This window comes from Watersipora subatra, chromosome 3 (assembly GCF_963576615.1).
Source record: "Watersipora subatra chromosome 3, tzWatSuba1.1, whole genome shotgun sequence".
Classification (NCBI taxonomy): Eukaryota; Metazoa; Bryozoa; class Gymnolaemata; order Cheilostomatida; family Watersiporidae; genus Watersipora; species Watersipora subatra.
Genome location: NC_088710.1, coordinates 57,980,306 through 57,999,980, shown reverse-complemented (window position 1 = coordinate 57,999,980; position 19,675 = coordinate 57,980,306). Strand labels below are relative to the sequence as shown.

General features: G+C 35.9%; 1 protein-coding gene across 1 annotated transcript in view; it reads left to right on the top strand.

The window, feature by feature from the left end:
• LOC137390790 (probable E3 ubiquitin-protein ligase HERC1) overlaps nucleotides 1-19,675 on the top strand; it is a 171,055-nt gene that overhangs the window by 54,407 nt on the left and 96,973 nt on the right. Inside the window, exons 36-52 of the mRNA XM_068077107.1 lie at nucleotides 1,026-1,181; nucleotides 2,906-3,006; nucleotides 3,623-3,828; nucleotides 5,653-5,806; nucleotides 5,977-6,095; nucleotides 6,627-6,747; nucleotides 7,025-7,108; nucleotides 7,523-7,751; nucleotides 10,385-10,476; nucleotides 10,613-10,776; nucleotides 11,101-11,314; nucleotides 11,723-11,908; nucleotides 12,757-12,976; nucleotides 13,616-13,714; nucleotides 16,654-16,773; nucleotides 17,413-17,560; nucleotides 18,516-18,766. Of these exons, the coding sequence (XP_067933208.1) occupies nucleotides 1,026-1,181; nucleotides 2,906-3,006; nucleotides 3,623-3,828; nucleotides 5,653-5,806; nucleotides 5,977-6,095; nucleotides 6,627-6,747; nucleotides 7,025-7,108; nucleotides 7,523-7,751; nucleotides 10,385-10,476; nucleotides 10,613-10,776; nucleotides 11,101-11,314; nucleotides 11,723-11,908; nucleotides 12,757-12,976; nucleotides 13,616-13,714; nucleotides 16,654-16,773; nucleotides 17,413-17,560; nucleotides 18,516-18,766 (2,664 nt within the window). The remainder of the gene's footprint in view (nucleotides 1-1,025; nucleotides 1,182-2,905; nucleotides 3,007-3,622; nucleotides 3,829-5,652; nucleotides 5,807-5,976; nucleotides 6,096-6,626; nucleotides 6,748-7,024; nucleotides 7,109-7,522; nucleotides 7,752-10,384; nucleotides 10,477-10,612; nucleotides 10,777-11,100; nucleotides 11,315-11,722; nucleotides 11,909-12,756; nucleotides 12,977-13,615; nucleotides 13,715-16,653; nucleotides 16,774-17,412; nucleotides 17,561-18,515; nucleotides 18,767-19,675) is intronic.

Below are 19,675 nucleotides of genomic sequence, written 5' to 3'. Positions count from 1 at the left end.
TGTGGTAGTGTAGAGCAGAGCATAATGCAGATGCATTGCTAGTGTTTGGAGCAGTGGCAGATGACTCAACTTTTATCACCTGAATACTAGCATCACTGTCTAAATTGGTGTTTTCAGCTTGACATTTTGCTATGTGAGCTTTAAGCCTATCTGCGTGACCTCGCGTTACGACAGCACACCTATTACATTTTGCCTTAAAACCTTTGCCTTTTGCAGTTCGAGTGAAAAGCTGCCAAACGGAATCCTGCTTGCGAGGCATGTTGGAAGTTTGAGGCACAACTTTAACTTTTCAAAAAACAAAAAACTTGATAAACTGAATTCTAACAATCCAACTACATTGGCTTGGGCCCAATAAATGAAACATTAGTTTGCAAATTTAAAGCTTTTGCCCAAAAGGATTTTATTGTTTTAATTTGTAAGTATAAGTAATCTTTTTTCACTGGCCAGACTTGAGAAAGTATTCATTCATTATTAGAGATGATGATTGGATTAGTACATTTCAAATGGTTTTTATATTTCATCAGTAAAGAGATCATCATATCACTTGATAAAACCAATTGAAAATGAAATTCACTAAGTCATTGTTGTGCTAGGATTTCTTGTAGTTTCAACTTGAGCTTTGCCATCAATTTACTACTGTGTCCTAAATAAACTTCCACAGCTGATAATTACATATAATTGCATTTCTACCGCACATGAACCACTAGGACCTTAAAATACTGTTTATCACAAAAAATAATGAAAAAACCGAAAAAATCATAAAAACCGGTTTTTTCACTCTGGTTTAAACCACTCGGTTTAAACCATTGGTTTAAACCAAGCCAACCCTGGCAGGAGTGTATTTTATACATTTGATAAGTTAACCCATTCATGTTCTTCTAAATTGTATTTATTGTGAATAGTGAGTTATAAACATAGGGATATAAACTTTCTTACTCTCAACCAAAAAGTCATCCCTTGCCAGCCATAGCCTAAGATCTTAGAAAAGTAGCTCTGATGATGAGTAAGACTAGTGAATGTTGCAGACATTGAGGAACTGGACCGAGTTGAGCATCTCATAGCCAATCAGCTGCTCTTCATCTCCCAGCTTTGTACCTGTTCCAAGGGATTTAAAGAGAACCTTTGCTCCAAGATTTGGATTAACCTTCTCATGAACATTGCTGGACAGAATTCTCAGTCCGGTTGGTTGATACTCATAGAAAAATAGGAATTGTCATACCGTCTTATTCTCAACTTAGTTCATTGGTACTCATCAGCTGCTTGACCTAATTATTAGACGTAGCCACTCTATACAGAGAGCAGGTGTGTAGATAATATTAGTTATCAGCCATTCCTCTGCAGATGATCACAGACACAGTTCACCTTTTATCCTCTAAACTTGTCATGTTCTAATGTGACCGAGCTTAAACAGATCTCATGTCCTTCCACTCCCAGTATCTTGGTGGGCTATTTGCGTTGCGCAATACACTCAGAAGGGTGGCGTGTTTAATTATTGAAATATATACAGGTTTATTGAGTGTCATCATTACTATCATATTTTATCTGTTTTATATTTAGCTCTCATAGTAGAAGACAATGTACAGTAGTGTAATATATCAATGTACCACAATATACACTAATAGATTATATCACTCTACCACAATGTACAGTAGTTTAATGTATCACTCTACCACAATGTACAGTAGTATAATATATATCTATACTATAATTTACAGGAGTAAACCATTGTTTTACGATTTACACTAGTAAACTATATCACTGTTTCATAATATGCATCACAATACCATAATTTACAGGAGTAAATCATTGTTTTACGATTTACACTAGTAAACTATATCACTGTTTCATAATATACATCACATCGGGGTAATTTATCACTGTGTTGCAATACAAATACATGTACAGCATGCCATATTTGTATATTAGATATTAACATTGTATTTTAATATTTTCGCTTACCAACCTAGTTTAATTATTACATTAATACTATCAATCTGCATTATTTTGTTTAATACATGTATTTCCAATTTTGAAAGACCATTGCAGAAACTGTCACTGTGGGGGCACACGAATAGTTATTATCTGATTATCCGCCAGGTTAATGAGTGGTTATAAGTTATATTGCTCACTATGGGGACACATGACTAGTTATTACCTGATTATCTACCAGGTTAATGAGTGATAAGCTATGAGTGATTATAAGCTACCGTATATCGCTGTATCAGCAATACTTCTAAGATATCAGTTCAAGGAATTATTATCAGACATATAAAACCTGAATGGAGTTGTCTTACCTATATAATGATAACTCTCAAGTTATGTACTAATAATTTTAATGGAATCTTTAATTTTTTGTAAATTGTTTAGCAAGTTCACGATTTACTTTTAACCAATATTATGAATGAAACACCATACTTAATGTTAAGTAAACCATTTTCATTGGTTTAAACCAGTTTTGCTTATTTTAACCAGTTTTTATGGTTAATACTGCTTCTTTGAAATTAACTTAGGAAAGCACTATCTGGCATATGCCTAGTTATATGGTTACATGAACTGTTATGCCACTCGTTATTATAATATAACAAGAGAAGTGGCTAAAAATGCATTTTATTTTACTAACAATTTCATCACCAAATTTATGATACGTAATATATTCATGTATAAAAACATTTTCACATCAATTATTGAAGTATTATGGTATAAAAATACTATTTTTCATGTAACTTGCAAAATAAAAAATTATATAGAAAAGGTTGTAGTAGTAGTTAGTAGTTGCTACAGGAGAAACAACTCTCAGAGCATCTGTTCAATTCAGTTTAATATAAAGCGCTGAAGGCAATGTACTGTGTGGTTGTATTGTGAAAAGAATTAAACGCTGTTATTTCTCATCTTGACCTAATTGCAGAGCCCAATGTTTACAACTTGAGAACTAAGTTGGCATCTCTTCATTTACTTGGCATCATGTTACCAAGTTACCAGCCAGATGACTTTGCAGTGAATAAAAAGGTAACCAGGTTAATCACATGTAAGATACTCTCTTAACCCCTAACAAACTAGGGTTGGGCTCTAACCACTTTTTAAAGAGGTAGTGAAAATGTGTCATATAAACTTAGGGAAAGCATTCAAAGAAGTGAAGCTGCCATTTTTTCACTGGATTATGTTGTAGCAGTAATTTTGTAAAGCTATAGTAGGACAATACTGCATATTTACATAAAGTCTTTGGGTTCAAAAAATTGGCTTGTCTTAGCTACTTTCATAAAAAATTCTCAACTGGATATAGTTTTTCTTTCAACAAACTGAAGCTGCTGTGTCATTTATCTAGTATTAAGCCAAACGTTGAGTAAAAAGTGTAAAATAAATGTAGAAATGTTTTGATAAGCAGTGAAGATGTCCTTTGATGGTTTTAGTTACTCGGTAGTAAAGATGTGGAAGTTACTGGTAGAAACGGTGACACTTTAGCAAAAATCGCTAGCTTATACTTTCTTTCAATTAAGCCATCCACTAAATAGCCCCGATTTTAGTGCTACTTCCTTTACGTTTAAAATGTCAGCATTTAAGATCGATTTGGCGTACTACAGTATGTGAAGTACTATCGTCTTAAGCAGCTGGTATTTACTGGCAGGTGGTTGCTGGCCTCCTGCATAACATGTCGGAGAGCATGTGGTCTTCGTCTCGGTATGTTGCGAAGAGATCGTGTGACAGACAAGAAGCTCTTCTTGACTCTAAGCTTCGCAAGCTCACCTCTGCTCAAGATGGAATGAGCAGCATGGAAGATCTCTCGGGTCCTATCAACTCAGCCACGGTACAAGTGCAGAATCTTTTTACATTGTTTTTGGTTGCTTACAAATACAGTCAAACATGGATAACTCGAACTTCAAGGGACCGAGCAAAAGTGTTCGAATTATCAGAGCGTTCAAGTTATCAGAGCACTGTCACAAGTCCATATATTTACTTATTTATTAGTAGATACATGTACATATACAAACTATAATATAAATCAAAAGCACAAATGGCTTGTTTCAAATTAAATGCTTCTAATGTAAAGTTTAAAACGTTTTTATCAAAAAGTATAGAGATTTTTCTATCACTTGAGATTGGTTTGTTGTTTGAGGTGATGTTATTGCCAGGACGTTTTTCAGATTGACATTGGCAAAACTTGATCGTTGTTGAAATGCTCAAAAGAAAAGACATTTTTTTCTTTTGGGGTTTTACCCACGATCAATTTTGCCGTTTTTTCTTGAAGTTTATGCAAAGATTATCTTACTTTACCTGGGATTCGTTAAGAGCAACACTCCGAGGCAGTTCAATTAGAAGTTTTATGAGGTTTTACGTACATTCTATATCACTCACGTTTTTTTAATAGATACTTATTGGATGTACACACGTATTCTGTGTTTAGGTCAAACGATGAATAGTTTTTTGTAGCTCAGACAACGTTAAAGTTTAATTACAACAATTTTTAAGACGTTTTAAACATTCAACATTCCGACGTTGATTCAACACGGAATCAACGTCGGAAAACTATTCATCACGGGCTAGCCGGGTCACGCACTCAAGGATCTTCGCCACGCACATACAAAACAAAAACAACATGCGATTTTTGTTTTGTATGTGCATGGCGAAAATCCTTGCGCGCGTGACCCGGCTAGTCCGTGCTACTCATCGTATAGCAGTATAAATCAAATTTCACCAAACCTTTAGAAAAGTCGTTGACAAAAATATTTTGCCGATGGTGGTAATAACGACGCTTATGAATTACGAAAAAATGAAGTTTACCTCTATGGCTTTGAATAAAGTGATTTTCTAAAGCGATAACAACCGTTTCGGTAGCCGTTGGGCAAAAAAACAGTTCGAATTAACAGTGTTGAGTTCGAGTTATCTATAGCAATTTATCATTACGTGGGAACGGACCAAAGGAAATGTTCGAATTAACCATGTGTTCGAGCTATCCGTGGACGAGTTATCCATGTTTGACTGTATGTAGTTTTATCTGTGAGGCACCTGGTCAATATCAAGCAATGTAGTATGTACATGCATACCTACCATTCAAATGTAAACCAACACAATTTATAATATCTTATCTAGCCATAAATTTACATATATTTTCAGTTCTAAAAATGTATTCATGGGTTTTATATAAACTGTTTGTGCATATTCTGTTTATGCGCTGCATGTTAGTGTTATATAGAATGACTTGGCTTTGAAAAGTGTGATTTTAATGCGTTTGCTATAGAGTTGAAGTTTGACTTTTTCAGATAGATACATATGTAAGTGTATATCTCCTTTGCAGCAATTGTCATTTTTGGTTTAAATAATAAAATTTGTTTTTGGTTCAAATTTAATCCACTCTATGGTATTCATGTTTTTATTGTAAGTGAACTGATTGTAATGGATTTCATTGTAATGGACATTTGTAACAGGATCAGACAACTCTTAGTCTTATCAGCTTAATCATACGACTGATTTTCTCCACATGTTAGCATATATCTTGATTCATGCATATACATGTATGAATGTACACTGTGAATCATTGTTTTCCATTAGCTGTCTTTTACATCATCTCATTGTACATTTTAATGTGATAAGATCATCTGCCTAAATTTATGATAATACCGCTATACTTAAAAAACATGGAGGTAAGCATTTTTAAAGCTCTTTGTTCCGTTTGTTGCAGGAAGCATTGTTTGATCCAGATAAGAGTCTCTGCTGCACTGTGGAATCTGGAACGGTGCTTACACATGGTAATGGAGGGAGAGGTTATGGGCTTAGTTGCTCACCAATTACATCTGGTGTTCATCAATGGAAGGTAAGCCCGGCGTTACAGCGTTGATGTTTGAAGGCCACTGACCAATATTGGCTATCATTGGTCAGTAGTTGATATTTTCATTAGACCTGTGTACACATTCCATTTTTATATCTTACCGATTCTCTTTATCCTCTTACAAATAACAAAAGACTAATGTTGTTTGCTTGTAGTTCTATATAGCTCGTGAGCATCGAGGAAATGAAGGCACTTGTGTCGGTGTCTCAAAGTGGCCCCTCATCGAGTACAACCATAGAATTACTGTGGACATGTGGCTCTACAGAGCCTACAGGTACTCAAGCCAGGTTTCAATTACGTAAATTGTCTCTGGAGTAGCGTATTGCACTTTCTTTTTTTAAGTGATTTTTTTACAACCCAATATGGTATAGGTTAGAGTGCTCTGAAACTAGGCTTGGCGCAATAAGTTGTTAAACTAAAACTGACTATAAGTGTTGATGATAATCACCATTGCAAACAGGAAATGGTTATTAATGTATAGGCAATTTGATAGGCTTATTCTAGTGTTCCACAGACGTTAACATATCCGACTTGGTCGGCTCATCAAAATAGGTTTTAACACTGAAAGAAACTGCTCATACTGCATTTGAATGCAGCTTCAAAATAACTAGATACTTGCAGGTTGTTTTTAGTATCCAAACATTTTTAAATTGCACTTTCGTGCTTATTATCTATAATATTTTTAGCATGTGAGTCTATTTACTTCATGTTGTTATTTTTGTTTTAATAATCGACCTCCTGGATTACATTTGATGTTACTGGCTGATGCATGGTCATTTCTTGTATAACTGTTTTTGCTAAACAGTGGAAACCTTTATCATGGTGGAGAGCAGGGCACGACTCTACCAAGTTTTACTCAAGGAGACACAATTACATGCATTCTCGACATGGACTCACACACCTTATCATTTGGAAAAAACGGAGAGGTATGCGCTTACTCTGTCATAACTAGCCAACCCTTTGTCACCATCATCAGATTTCTCAGTTTCTCACACTTGATCTAATACTATTGATTATTAAATTTGCACTAAGGCTATGCCGCTAATAGGCCCTCCCGCAGTTTGATTATTATTCTATATGGTGTCATCGACAACCTTCATTGGAATCTTGTCTATCTGTGACACTTACACTGGTTCAGCACTTCATGCCTTTTACTTCTTAGAGCATCTCATTTCTCACAAATTATCTAACATGCATTTCTAGGAACCAAGGCTAGCATTTGAGGACATAGACAATGTTCCTCTCTATCCTTGTGTGATGTTCTACAGCACAAACCCTGGAGAGAAGGTAAGTTTCTAGAAAAAAAATATAAAAGATGGGTGTTATTCATAGCGATGTCAACGATGCATTGAGTAAGAAGGTAGAGAGAGTTTAGTAATTGGTAAACATATAAGAGAAGTTGACCAAAAAATAATGCCAATGATTAGCATCGAGTGTAAATAATAACCCATCAAATCACAGCAAGATATTTCAAGGTAGCAAATTTACGTATTTGTGCCAGAGATACATTTAAATTGTCCTCAGAAAAATTGCTGATATCCTGTATTTTTACCTGTAAAAAGATTTAAATGAGCAATGCAATGTTAAATTATGTGTTCTTAGATATGTGCAATTAGCATTCTTGAGTGGTAGAAAATACATATAAAAAATTTCATATTGCTACAAGTGAAGGGCAGTACTCGCAGCGTTGCTATGCTGTAGGTTAAAATGACAGATGTACAGGTGCTGGAAACAAGTCATAACATCACTCCAGGAGAACCATACTGCGCTCCTGAGGTTGCCACCATAGTAGAAGCTAACATCAGTGTGCTGCAGAAGCTTATGCCTGTGGATGGCTGGTCTTCAGCTCTTAACACGGCTCTTCGAGAAAGGTTGAGCCAAGCCAAAGGTCTTATCAACCTTATTTCTCCTGGTGATGCTCCTGCTGAGGGTAAGTTCAATTATGTTATCAACAGTGTTAAAATTTTATCAGTGACAGTTAGCTTTTAAGAATAGATGTCGATGATAGCTTTGTTCCTGCGGTCAAGGAAAAAGAATTTCTCAACACGATATTGACTTAATATTTTCAAACAAGAAATAACAACTAGTCATCCTTTTTTAATCACATATAGATTATTCTTGAACATCACTTCAGCATGTGGTGAATGATTAGTTTTTGTACAGATGAAGTCACATGTACTTCTTTCCCTGCTTTTCTAGAAACAGCAAAGGAGAGAAATACCAAAATCTCTAGCCTTTTAAAAAAAATTAATTTCATGGAGTGTTTTCTCGTGGAGATTGGAAAGACAACTCCAAATAATAATAATAGGCTTGCATTTGTAAAATATTTTCGGGTAGTTAGATGATGCTCCATTGTCTTTCCTTGGTTTTTGTATGAATTTTGTTAATACAGTAACGGTTGATGGTAAAACTTGCTTCTATAATTTCAGCTGGTTTTGAAACTCTTTCCATGTTTTTTATTTTGGATGTGTTGGTAATTGTTAGTAACTGAAGGCGTATAAATTAGTAAAATATAGACTGTTCATAACTAGTCATTAGTTGCATGTAAGTAGGGACTCAGGTAACTGTAGTTGATTTATAGAGTAGGCTAATACTTGAGTAATTAAAGCCAAATGACGGGTTAGGTGAAGGATATGATAGATGTATGAGTATAAAGGGTAGCCAAAGGTAAGGCTGGGCGGTTTTGGGCACCAACTGTATACCGAAACCGCACCTGTTTAAACCGATACCGTACCGCATACCGACATTGAGAGAAAAACTCCCAAAAACATACGGTTCGGTTTACACACCAACAAATACCGCAAAGCGAGACACAACCGCATGAATTTTTGGAAGTTGTGTTCTACCTACCATTGCTACGCAGCACTAGCCAGCTCTACTTGAGTACAGGGTCCCTTTGTACAAGGGATGGCATTTAGGTTGCACAATCCACCTGTTGGTTCATTCCACCACTCTTAACTTTGAAGTTGGATATTGTGTATTCTTTATTTTAGGCGAGCGTGTAGAAAGCGAGTATAGAATACAAAATCACAGACACACATAAAATCATGTACCATGTTTGTTGAGAATAAACCCAGCTCTTCAGCAATGAACGACAATTTATTTTATTTATATATGTAATTACAAATACCGTATATAAAACAACATTCAACTTGACAGCGTTTACTGCAATTCTACATACATCTACAAATAAATTGCGTGCTTATTAATAACTAACATGGAAGAAGTAAGCAGTGTGGTTTCTACATCTAATGTAGTGTATCAAAGCATTGCCAAACATCGGATTTCGATGATGTTGGTGTTAAAACTTCCAAATCTGCATCTTCGGTAGATTTCAATGATGATGATGTCGGTGATAAAAACCCCAAATCAGCATCCTCGGTGTCTTCACCTACCAATGATGATAAAAATCAATTAGAGTACGAACTACAAAGTAAACAGAAACAAAATATAGAGCAGTCCGCGAACGTGAGGAGAGTGAACAGCGAAGAGTAAAATTTTGCAAGCAACAATGTCTATATCAGTAATTGTCATTCTAAAAGCTTTGAACAATGTCTATATCATAAAATTTTGTTCTTGAGAGCTTCAAAGAAATTACGCACATTATTAAAATGATAGATTTTATTTAAGTTCAGGCGGTTAGTTATGTGCAGACTGAAAACAAAACTCCTAATGATAAGGAATTAATTATTACAATTAAAAAGATAATGCAACTGACAAAGTGTATGGTTTGGAAATTATCATTGACAGTCATAACAAACTCGAAAATTTTGAGTTCGAGTCTTGAATAAATAATATTCTCATTAATTCTGCTGCCTAGCTAATATTTCCTCTCCATTTAGATTTATAAAAACAATAGTACTCACACTAAAACTGCAATAACTGGCATGTCAATGTTCACCGCTGTCCATCTGATTAGCATCAATCTTTATTGAATCAAAAATAAAAAAAATGATGATCCGCACCCATGCATACGATAGATTTAGACTTAGAGAGTAGAATAAAAAATCAAATGCCTCCCAGCCATACCAACTAATGCACCAAGTACCGACACAAACCTTAAGTGTACCACTCGTGGCCTAACATCGAGTATAATAAGAAACAATGAAAGCATTTACCTTCTGCGATACTCTCGCCGTACATTCTAGCATGACGACTCTTCTTCCTGCAAAGAATGGCCCCCTGCGACGAAACATCATATCCATCCACCAATCAATCTGCTCTATTTTGGCGCCACTTTTACCATGTGACAACAGTTGCTCGGTCTACCTGAGTGCGTACCGATACCGAATGAATGTTCACATAATTGTTCGGTATTCTCGGTGCGTGAACGACCGAACCGCACCGCGCGGTTTCATTGTGACGTTTTTACCGCTCGGTTTTAAAAGCAAGTACCGCAAAAAACGGTAATACCGACATACCGACCAGCTTTAGCCAAAGGTGACAAAAGCACTAGCACAACCCATCACAAGACTACTGGTTGACAGTAATGACTCACCCGAGGTCCCCTTGCACATATAATGTAAAGGATTAAAATAATTATTCAACATATTTTGTGTGCAGAATCTGACAGTTCTGAGGTATCAGCTGAGGTCAAGGAGAAAAAGCCGGAGGGAGTGGCTAAGGATATAGCGATTGAAGGTTTATGTAAAGAGGTTGGTAAACTAGACTGAATGTTTTTGCATGCTTACTTTAGCATGTCTGACACACCTTTTTGTAATCAATGGAAATTGTCAAGTGACAGTAAGAGAGTGCGTCTTTCACTTAACATATATTATTACTACTTGTTAGGTTTGGCCAGCTCTTGCGTTAGTTGGTGGCGTTGACCATGGTTTGAGAGTTGGTGGTAAGTGTGTCAACACGACTAACCAGAGAGAAGGAGTTGTGCTTGGCGCTTGCAGGCCTGGTTCGGTTAATGTCAAAGTACAGTGGTTAGATACTGACAGGGCAGTCAGGTAAGTTCTCTACCGGCCATAAACTTCCCTCGTCATTGTTAATTTGGTGCACATTAGCCTGTCATGTGGGCTCAACTGTTGTAATAGAAAGATTTGCTTCACTACTCATTCACAAATATGTCTTGTGGTAGTATTTAAGGAGTACATTAATTGGTGTAATCGTCAAGTTCTGTTGCAGAGTAGTATCGACTGGCTATAGTTGAAGAGCTGTCGATGAATACTCGTTATATTAGTGCATAACTATTGTTGCTGCTTTGATGTCCAACTCGTACCAATGATTAGTGTGTGTGCATGCTGTTGTTATCGAGTTCTTGTTATTTACAGCGATGTACCTTACTCAGTGCTGGAGGCTGTTCCCTATAGCATAGAAATCTCCAAGTTGGGTATCTTTGATGCGCAGCTACTCGCAGACATTGCAAGGTTGTCTAGCATTCAACTGCCCAATGCAATACACCGGTACCCTGCTGATCGTGCCTCCAGCAAGGAAGCTGATAGGCTGACAAGGCTACAGAGAGAGCTCGATAGAGACATTGCTCAGGTGAGTTTCATACAAGTTGTCGCAATTATCTTAACCTCAGTCAGGTTTAACTAAAACCAGTTTGATGTCGATTCTGCTTAAATGTGCTTTTATCTTTTTGAAGTTTCGCGTGTTGGTTATTACGAGGAAGGTTGGCTATCAGCAGTACACTCTACCTCATTTACCGGAATTTTTTGATATTTGCGCAACATCTATAAATCACTGGTCTGTAGAATTAGCTCAAGTTCACAAGCTTTGCCATTGTGAAGACTGTAGAAATAACAGAATGTAAGTCATAATTCTGAGACATACTCGTGTGAACTAGTTTGCGCAGCCAAAATATTTTAATGTTTTCTACAGCATTCATTCTGTTCGTATTTTTCTGAATAACTTTGTAAAAGTAGCTTTAACAGTTCTTCATACCAACAGCTCTATGATGGCGACCAAGGTGATCACAATGCTGACAAGAAATCTGCAGCTTCAAGCGCTGCTGATGAAGACTCGGATTCGGAAAGGCAGCAAGAATTGCCGTCTCCAAGGGAGACAACTCCTCCGCTACCACCACTACCCGAGCCACCTGTTACAGCGGATGAAGAACAAAGGCCTGGCACAAATGTGAGGACTTGGAACTTCTTTTAATTGATGGTTTAAGATGTAGCTAATTATAGTTGTGGTTTGTATGATGGCAACCTAGACCTATTAACTATACTTAGTATAGCATACTATAGTAGTATACTATACTAAGTATAGTTAATAGGTCTATGGATGGCAATCAATGGGTGACCTCTAAAGAATTTCTCTAATATCCTTTAATAATCTTTCATTATTTAAACTTCTTTATTATTGCTACAACTATTATATGATTATATTTTATTTATCTCATTGCTGTGAATGTAAAGGCTTTCAAGTTTTCATAATATAAGAAGCGTAGCAATGGTAACAATCGGATGTAACAGCGGTGACATGTTTACAAGCAGGCAGTTCGTAATTTCCATCAAATATCTGTATAACGTTTAGTGTTTGTGTTAGTAAGCTTTTAAAAACTAGACAAGTTAGTTTTTATTGATGTGCTGTTTACCAGATCCAAGAGTTTTAAAGATAAGCAACTAGTTCTCGAACATGCATATTTCTCTGATGTAGCGCAAGTCAAACACTTACTAGAAATTTTATCAGTAAAGATTAACTTTAGCCTTACATATTATACATCATTTGAAGGAGCTTGTTGATCGCTAATAAAATGCTTGATTTCAAACCACCTTATGTGCTATACCATTATTTTATAATTAATATTCTCCTCCAACTGTGATCATGGATGTATTCTATTATTATTAGCAACTACAGTACAAGTAACTTAAGGTGTTTCAGTGAGTCTTACCAGCCAGTTTTAGCTCACTGACATCTTGCTTTTTCGCTGTCTCAGAATCCTGTATTTCTTACTGGTAAACACGGGTGTTGTCTTTCAGCCTCCTTCAAGCCATGGTGAAGCGATGCTTATGCAGTGGAGTCTGCTAAAAGTTGCCTCTTTACGTTTTCTGTGTGCGCTGCTATCTAGCAACAGCTATACTGACTTGCTGGTGCTACCGAAAGGCGCTATTGGTAGTGCAGAGAATGCTGATTTGAGACAGGTGCTCAAGTCCATTATGAAGTCACTTACTGAGCGAGCACTCATGGTGAATCCACTTAGTAAGTTTCCATTCAACTCTTAGTTATGTTGAAATACAATGTCAAACCTGTTTTGCATGGGGGTTAATGATTAGTGGGTACCAGTCTAGTCATACGGAATGTAAGGCAGAAATCTGGTGTTTGATAGAAAGTATTCTTTACTAAGATATTTTCTGACTGTTTTCCATTATTCTTGGGTGTTTTTTAAGTTGTTGTCATCAAGTTTTACTATTCTTAGACCAGATTTACTGATGGTCATTGTGTTTTGTATAATAAGTGTATTGTTTTTTGTCTGGAAGGTTGAAAGCTTCTCCAGCTTTGACAACAAGTTTTAAAGATTCTTGTACACAGCTTTGATAGTGAGGTTTACGTTTGGAAAAAAGCCTGAAAATGTCTCTTATATCTAAACGTAATTTATTGTAAATGTTTTTTTCTAAATTTTTTTCAGACATGAAAAGTTGCTGTAGTTTTAGATGCTTATGAGTGAAAAAATGGAGCTTAATATCTTGAAATGCATAATTTGCTTTTGGCAACTTCTAAAATTAGGTCGTTGATATCAGACAGTCAAGTACTTACAAAAACCCACTTTTTATTTAAATGGAGTAGTTTCCTAAGAGATGTGTTGCACATCTTGACTTAGTTTCTGGCCTGTGATTTTAGAACCTAATTATAACCTTAAGGACTTGGAGAGAGTATTAAATGTTCTCTATCACATGTCAGTCGTTGCAGAGCACAACTCGAGTCTGCTTTTCAAACAAGGTAGGTATCTAATACTCATGTTTCATATTGACAGTCCTTTATGACTGTCTTTCTACTATTTTCTCCTATCATACTATAATACTGGTAGATATTATTTATTCACTTGTGTAGGTTTGAAAAAACAATAGACGGTTTGACTGCGCTGTCTCCTTCTGTAATTATGTTTAGCTGGTCTATTTACCTCAAATTCTTGTTTGTATATTGACAGTGTTGTTCCAACTTGCAATCAACACAGCTGCATTAAATCTACAGTATATGTAGTTGCAGTGGATTACTATATTGAAAATATTTGATATTTAATTACTAAATATTGTTTGTTGTAAAATGAATTTTAGATATAGATTAAGATCAGTCAATTTTTTCAATCCAATCTTCACTCAATCTTCTAGGGGCCAGATATTAGATATTGGGGATTGTTGATCTAAGCAAAAATTATTAGATGGATTTTCAAGATAATATCTACTAAAAATTCCTCTGTCATACAGCCCACGACCAAAGTGATAATGGAAAAAAGAATGGGTATCGTTGGTTGTTGAAAAAGTAGTTCTCAGCAAGAATTGACAGAGTATAGTGTAAATGAGACTTGTTTGTAATAGAAATGTTCTAGAAATAGCTTAAAAAGCTTGCTTTAATACAATAATAAATCACACCTAATCACACAAAAAATCACACCTAATCTACTACTATCTCAAACCTGTTTTACAATGATAAAAAAATATTAATTTAAGCTGTAGGCCTAACCTACTGTAATGTATGTATTTTAACAACAACGATACGGAAATATGTTTATTATAACTCTGAAATGCAAAAGTAGAAGTAAAATGGCAAGCTACCGTGTACTATACACAGTTTGAAAGTTGGTTATGTTGAATGTAGAATGGTATTGATAGCGATCTTTAACAGAAAGCAAGTATGAACGTTCACCCGTCTGGAAGATTTCTGCAAACTGCAGCAAAATAAAAGCTGTTATAAAAGTGTTATAAAGCTGTAGGCCTAATCTACTGTAATGTATGTAATTCAACAACAATAAGGAAATATGTTTATTAGAACTTTGAAATGCAAAATTAGAAGTAAAATGGCAAGCTACTGTGTACTATACACAGTTTGAAAGTTGGTTGCGTTGAATGTAGAATGGTTTTGATAGCGAAAGCAAGTATGAGCATTCACACGTCTTAAACTGCAGCAAAATAAAAAATGTTTTCGTCATAAAGAGGCGTTGTAGTTCCGCCCTAGCTTGTACATAAGTTGTAAAGAATTTCGGCTAACGTTTTAAATAATGAAACCTTCGGTGATTGGACAAAAAACATAGGCTGGTAAACTGGGTACCACAATTTCGTACCTGTAATTCGGTCTACGCCTCAAACGGTCTACGTTTATTACAGAAACCTTCGATTACAAGTAAACAATGCCATAGACTGGTGAAATGAGCACAGTTTTCTCGTGAAATGCGCACTGCTAAATAATTCTACTATCTGTCGCACGGTTTTATTGGCGTATCGTAGGCCGGTCTTAACTTTTATTAAACCAAGCTTTTCAAGCGTTTTGTGGCGATTTTCGTCCAAATTAATCTGTCTATTTGTGTATAATCCGATCAGATGGGTAAGTTTTAAGATAATGCCGACGGTTTACAAAGACTTGATAACATATTTAAATAGGCTTAAATGTGTTTTGTATCGTTATTATACTTTAACGACTACAAAACGATGGCTAAATTTGTTGATGAGATTTCAAAACAAGGGTTCGTCTCATTGTTGATGAATAATTTTCGTAAGTTGTGTGCACATGCATTTATTATAAAAACTTTCAAACTTCGCTCTGCTCGTTTGGTCGTGGGATTATGTCTAGTTGTCCTTATATTACCACATGTGTCTAGTAGTCTTTATATCAACACATATCTCTAGTAGTCTTTAAATCAACACATCTGTCTAGTAGTCTTTATATCAACACATATGTCTAGTAGTCCTTATATCAACACATCTGTCTAGTAGTCTTTATATCAACACATATGTCTAGTAGTCCTGATATCAACACATATGTCTAGTAGTCCTAATATCAACAGATATGTCTAGTAGTCCTTATATCAACACATCTGTCTAGTAGTCTTTATATCAACACATATGTCTAGTAGTCCTAATATCAACAGATATGTCTAGTAGTCCTTATATCAACACATCTGTCTAGTAGTCTTCATATCAACACATATGTCTAGTAGTCTTTATATCAACACATCTGTCTAGTAGTCCTTATATTAACACATATGTCTAGTAGTCCTTATATCAACACTTGTGTCTAGTAGTCCTTATATCAACACTTGTGTCTAGCAGTCCATATATCAACACTTGTGTCTAGTAGTCCTTATATCAACACATATGTCTAGTAGTCCTTATATCAACACATATGTCTAGTAGTCCTAATATCAACACATATGTCTAGTAGTCCTTATATCAACACACGTGTCTAACAGTTCATATCAACATGCAGTATATACGTCTAACAGCCCTGAAATACTTTTGTTACTGAAGGAGTTAAGCTACAAATTTAAAGGAGTCTGTTTCATTAATACAAATTTTTGTTGTTTAAAACCATATTCTAAACTGAACTTCCTACATTCTGTAATAATCCTTGAGTGGCATTCGGAAACTAGTGTTTTGTACATGCGTGTCTAGATGTTTATCCATGGTTTGATGATAATCAATCATTGTTCCTAGTAGTCACATAGGCCTTATGGTTATTTCAATTCTGATGGTCATGCCTTGTATGATGACTAACAAGCTAAGAGAAGTTGGGTTGGGTGTCCTTGTAAGAGTAACCAAAATCTTTGCTGAATGTATACATTTTCTTTCAGTACCTTATCCATTGATCTGATACAGTATTTTCCTACTCTACTCTGTCCTTTCTAAGCTATGATATATATGTATGTGTAAAAACTTATTTTGCAGAGGACTATGCCCGTCGCAGTGGAAATTCTGCAACAGAAGTTGTGTCAGATGAAACCTCATCCTCACAGGCCTCTATTGCACGGGGCACAAACTTTCGTTGGGGTCAAATGAACTATGATAGTAAGTTTATGGTGCATTCACCGGTAGATTCTGTGTTCACTAGTTGCACATTGCACGAGGTTTAAGGTTACAGGTAGGACGAGGACACAAATTCAACATTGTATATGCTGCAGTAGCACAAATTAACTTCATGCTTGCAACAGAAATTTTAGACAAAGAATGGATGTGGTTTAATAAATTCTTACTGGTCAACCATAGCGAGTTATACCAATTTGGTGATTCTAGTTTTTATATAATGGACCAGAAAGTAAAAACATCTTTGCAAAAAATAAGTGTAAACAGTATGCATAATTTTTTAGATTTAAACTTTGTAGGGTATGATATATTAATCAACTCATTTTATTTATTACAAGTGTTATGGATACACCTACTACAGTATTGTCAGGTGATTAGTCTTTTTTTACCATAGCAAATACAGGTCTGAATGCTCCTACCTCTGTCATATAAAGTTTACTAAATATCATAGCTTTTCATTTGTTAATTAGTGCGCCTTGAAATGATATGGAACTCATATAAATATATTTTTATAGTATAATATTGCTTATAAGTACAAAACAGAGTCTTTGCGGTGTTACATGTCCGCATCTTCATCCGTCTCCAACATTGCTTACAACTGGTCAAAAAATCAATTATTTTTAGGTGAGACTGAGCCTGACTTGATGGCTGACATGTCCCTCCCACAGCAGGTGCAGATGAGAGAGTTGATGGAGTCCCCAGCTTACACTAGTCGAATTACAGCTATGTCAAGGCTGTTTGGTAGACATCTGCCTGGCATGTATAGTTCGAGGTATAGCGATGACATTTACAACCGAACAATTGCTTTTTATTGTACACTGTAGAATCGCTACATTCCTTTTATTGTACACTCTAGAATCGCTACATTCCTCGTGCTCAATACTATTTTCATATTATGTCTTCATCCTATCTAGCATCAACTGTCTAATCACTGTCTCTATAGCAAGACCTGGAAGGACGCCTCCCAATGTCTAACTGGCTCAGATACATTTTATAAGCTGTTCAGAGGAACTTAGAATTGTCATTCTAATTTTTCATAAAACTGGTGAGAATGAACAAACCTCTATTATAGTAATAACTATATTGCCTGTTCATTGCGCTGGTAATGCTCTCATTGTTCGTGGTAAAAAAAGTTCCTTATTCATATTTGTTTTCAACAAGTTTTAGTTGGCTGTGTTAACGTCCAACCCTTGGTTTTTCTTTCTATGCACATATGCATTTTCATTAAATTCTTTGGACCTCTTACTAGATCCACTGTGATATTCCTTTTGTAGCATTCCAGACACAAGGTTTGTCTGCGTCATGCTCCATGCTCGCTTTTGGCTTCACTCATGTCCAAAGATTTTTTAATAATAATTTAGCTATAATTCATCCTTCTGTGGGTATAGAGAACAATTAAACACAAGCTAGTCTGCATGCAAAGCACCTAACCCAGTGCTAGCTTGTGGTTTGGAAAATATGGTTTTGCTCTTGGAAAATGGTGCCAATTGGTTGCTCATTAGAAATACTTACGAATTCAATTACCACAAAAGGGCACAACTCCACTGTAAGATTAATATTAACAACTATCGTTGTTTTCTGGTATCCAGTACATGATCAGTGTGTCAATCATGTTTGACATTTGGCTAGCATGTCAATTATTGGCAAAGTGCCAGCAAAAGTATCTCAACACATCTGCCTGCTTGTATCGTTCAGTGGTTCTTTGATATGGCTTATATTTGTTACAGGCGGTCGTCTGTTCGATCTAGCCGAGCTTTTAATTCTAACACAGAAGTTCGTGGGTCTCAACGCGTGAGCCGTCTCGCTGAAACCTTTGGTAGAGGTCGTGCTCGGTCACCACCACCAACACCTGAAAGTCCTCCACCTGAAAGCGCAGCTGCTGAGAGGCCAGAAAGTCCAACAGTTCAACCAATAACAACACATTTGTTAGAGATGGGTTTTACCGCTCCACATATAAGGAGGGCCGTGGAAGCCCTTGGTATGCACTCCAGTACTAACAATTGCAAATCTCACATTTATCGTCGATGGTATTCAAAGTCTTGTCATCACAAATCGTTTCATATTTTAGTTTGAAATCAAGAAATAATTATGCATTTGATTTACTTGAAAGCTCAAACCAGGTGTATTTATTTTGGTAGAGGCATTTGTGTAGGAAAAGCAATATGAATAATTAAGAAGATTAGGGTGTTATTTGCCAGCAACACTTGCTGCTAAACCCACAAGCTATACCAATTACCGTCAAACCTCTATTTGAATGCCGAATATAATAAAAGCTACTATAGAAAAAGAGTTTATAAAATACAGCGCCACCCTTTAATTGAACAACACCTTTATTTGCCCGCCACTTTGACATTTTTTTGATCTTTACGAGCCCATAATAGAAAGTGTGAGCAGCAGAAGTGTTCACAAAATAGTACTAGTAATGACTCGGTTACGTCAATAACAATTAATTTTTTAATGTTACTACTGTGGTTGTACCTGAAAAGATCGATCATCACAATCGTCAGAACTACACTGCTTCGAAATCATTAAGGTCTAAATCTGATCCATTGTTTTCAGAATCGCCCAAAATGTGGTTTAAAATCTGACCTAGACTTAAAAGCGTTTTAACGAACGATGAGAATACTCCTCAGGAACATCATACGATGTAATTGCAGCCATTGTTGAACCATACCTGTCACGTACAACTTATATCGTGTATACTAGGTAAATCAGACACATTGATTCCGATTTTGTACTCAAAATAAAGATTGGTCCACTAACTTTCAGAATAATGAAGGCTTTTTTACAGCGTTTTAATATCGGTCTCGAAAACAACACGATTGGCACAACAAGCTCCTCCCATAAATACATGACGTAACCTAGCTTTTTAGGAACGGAAATTAGG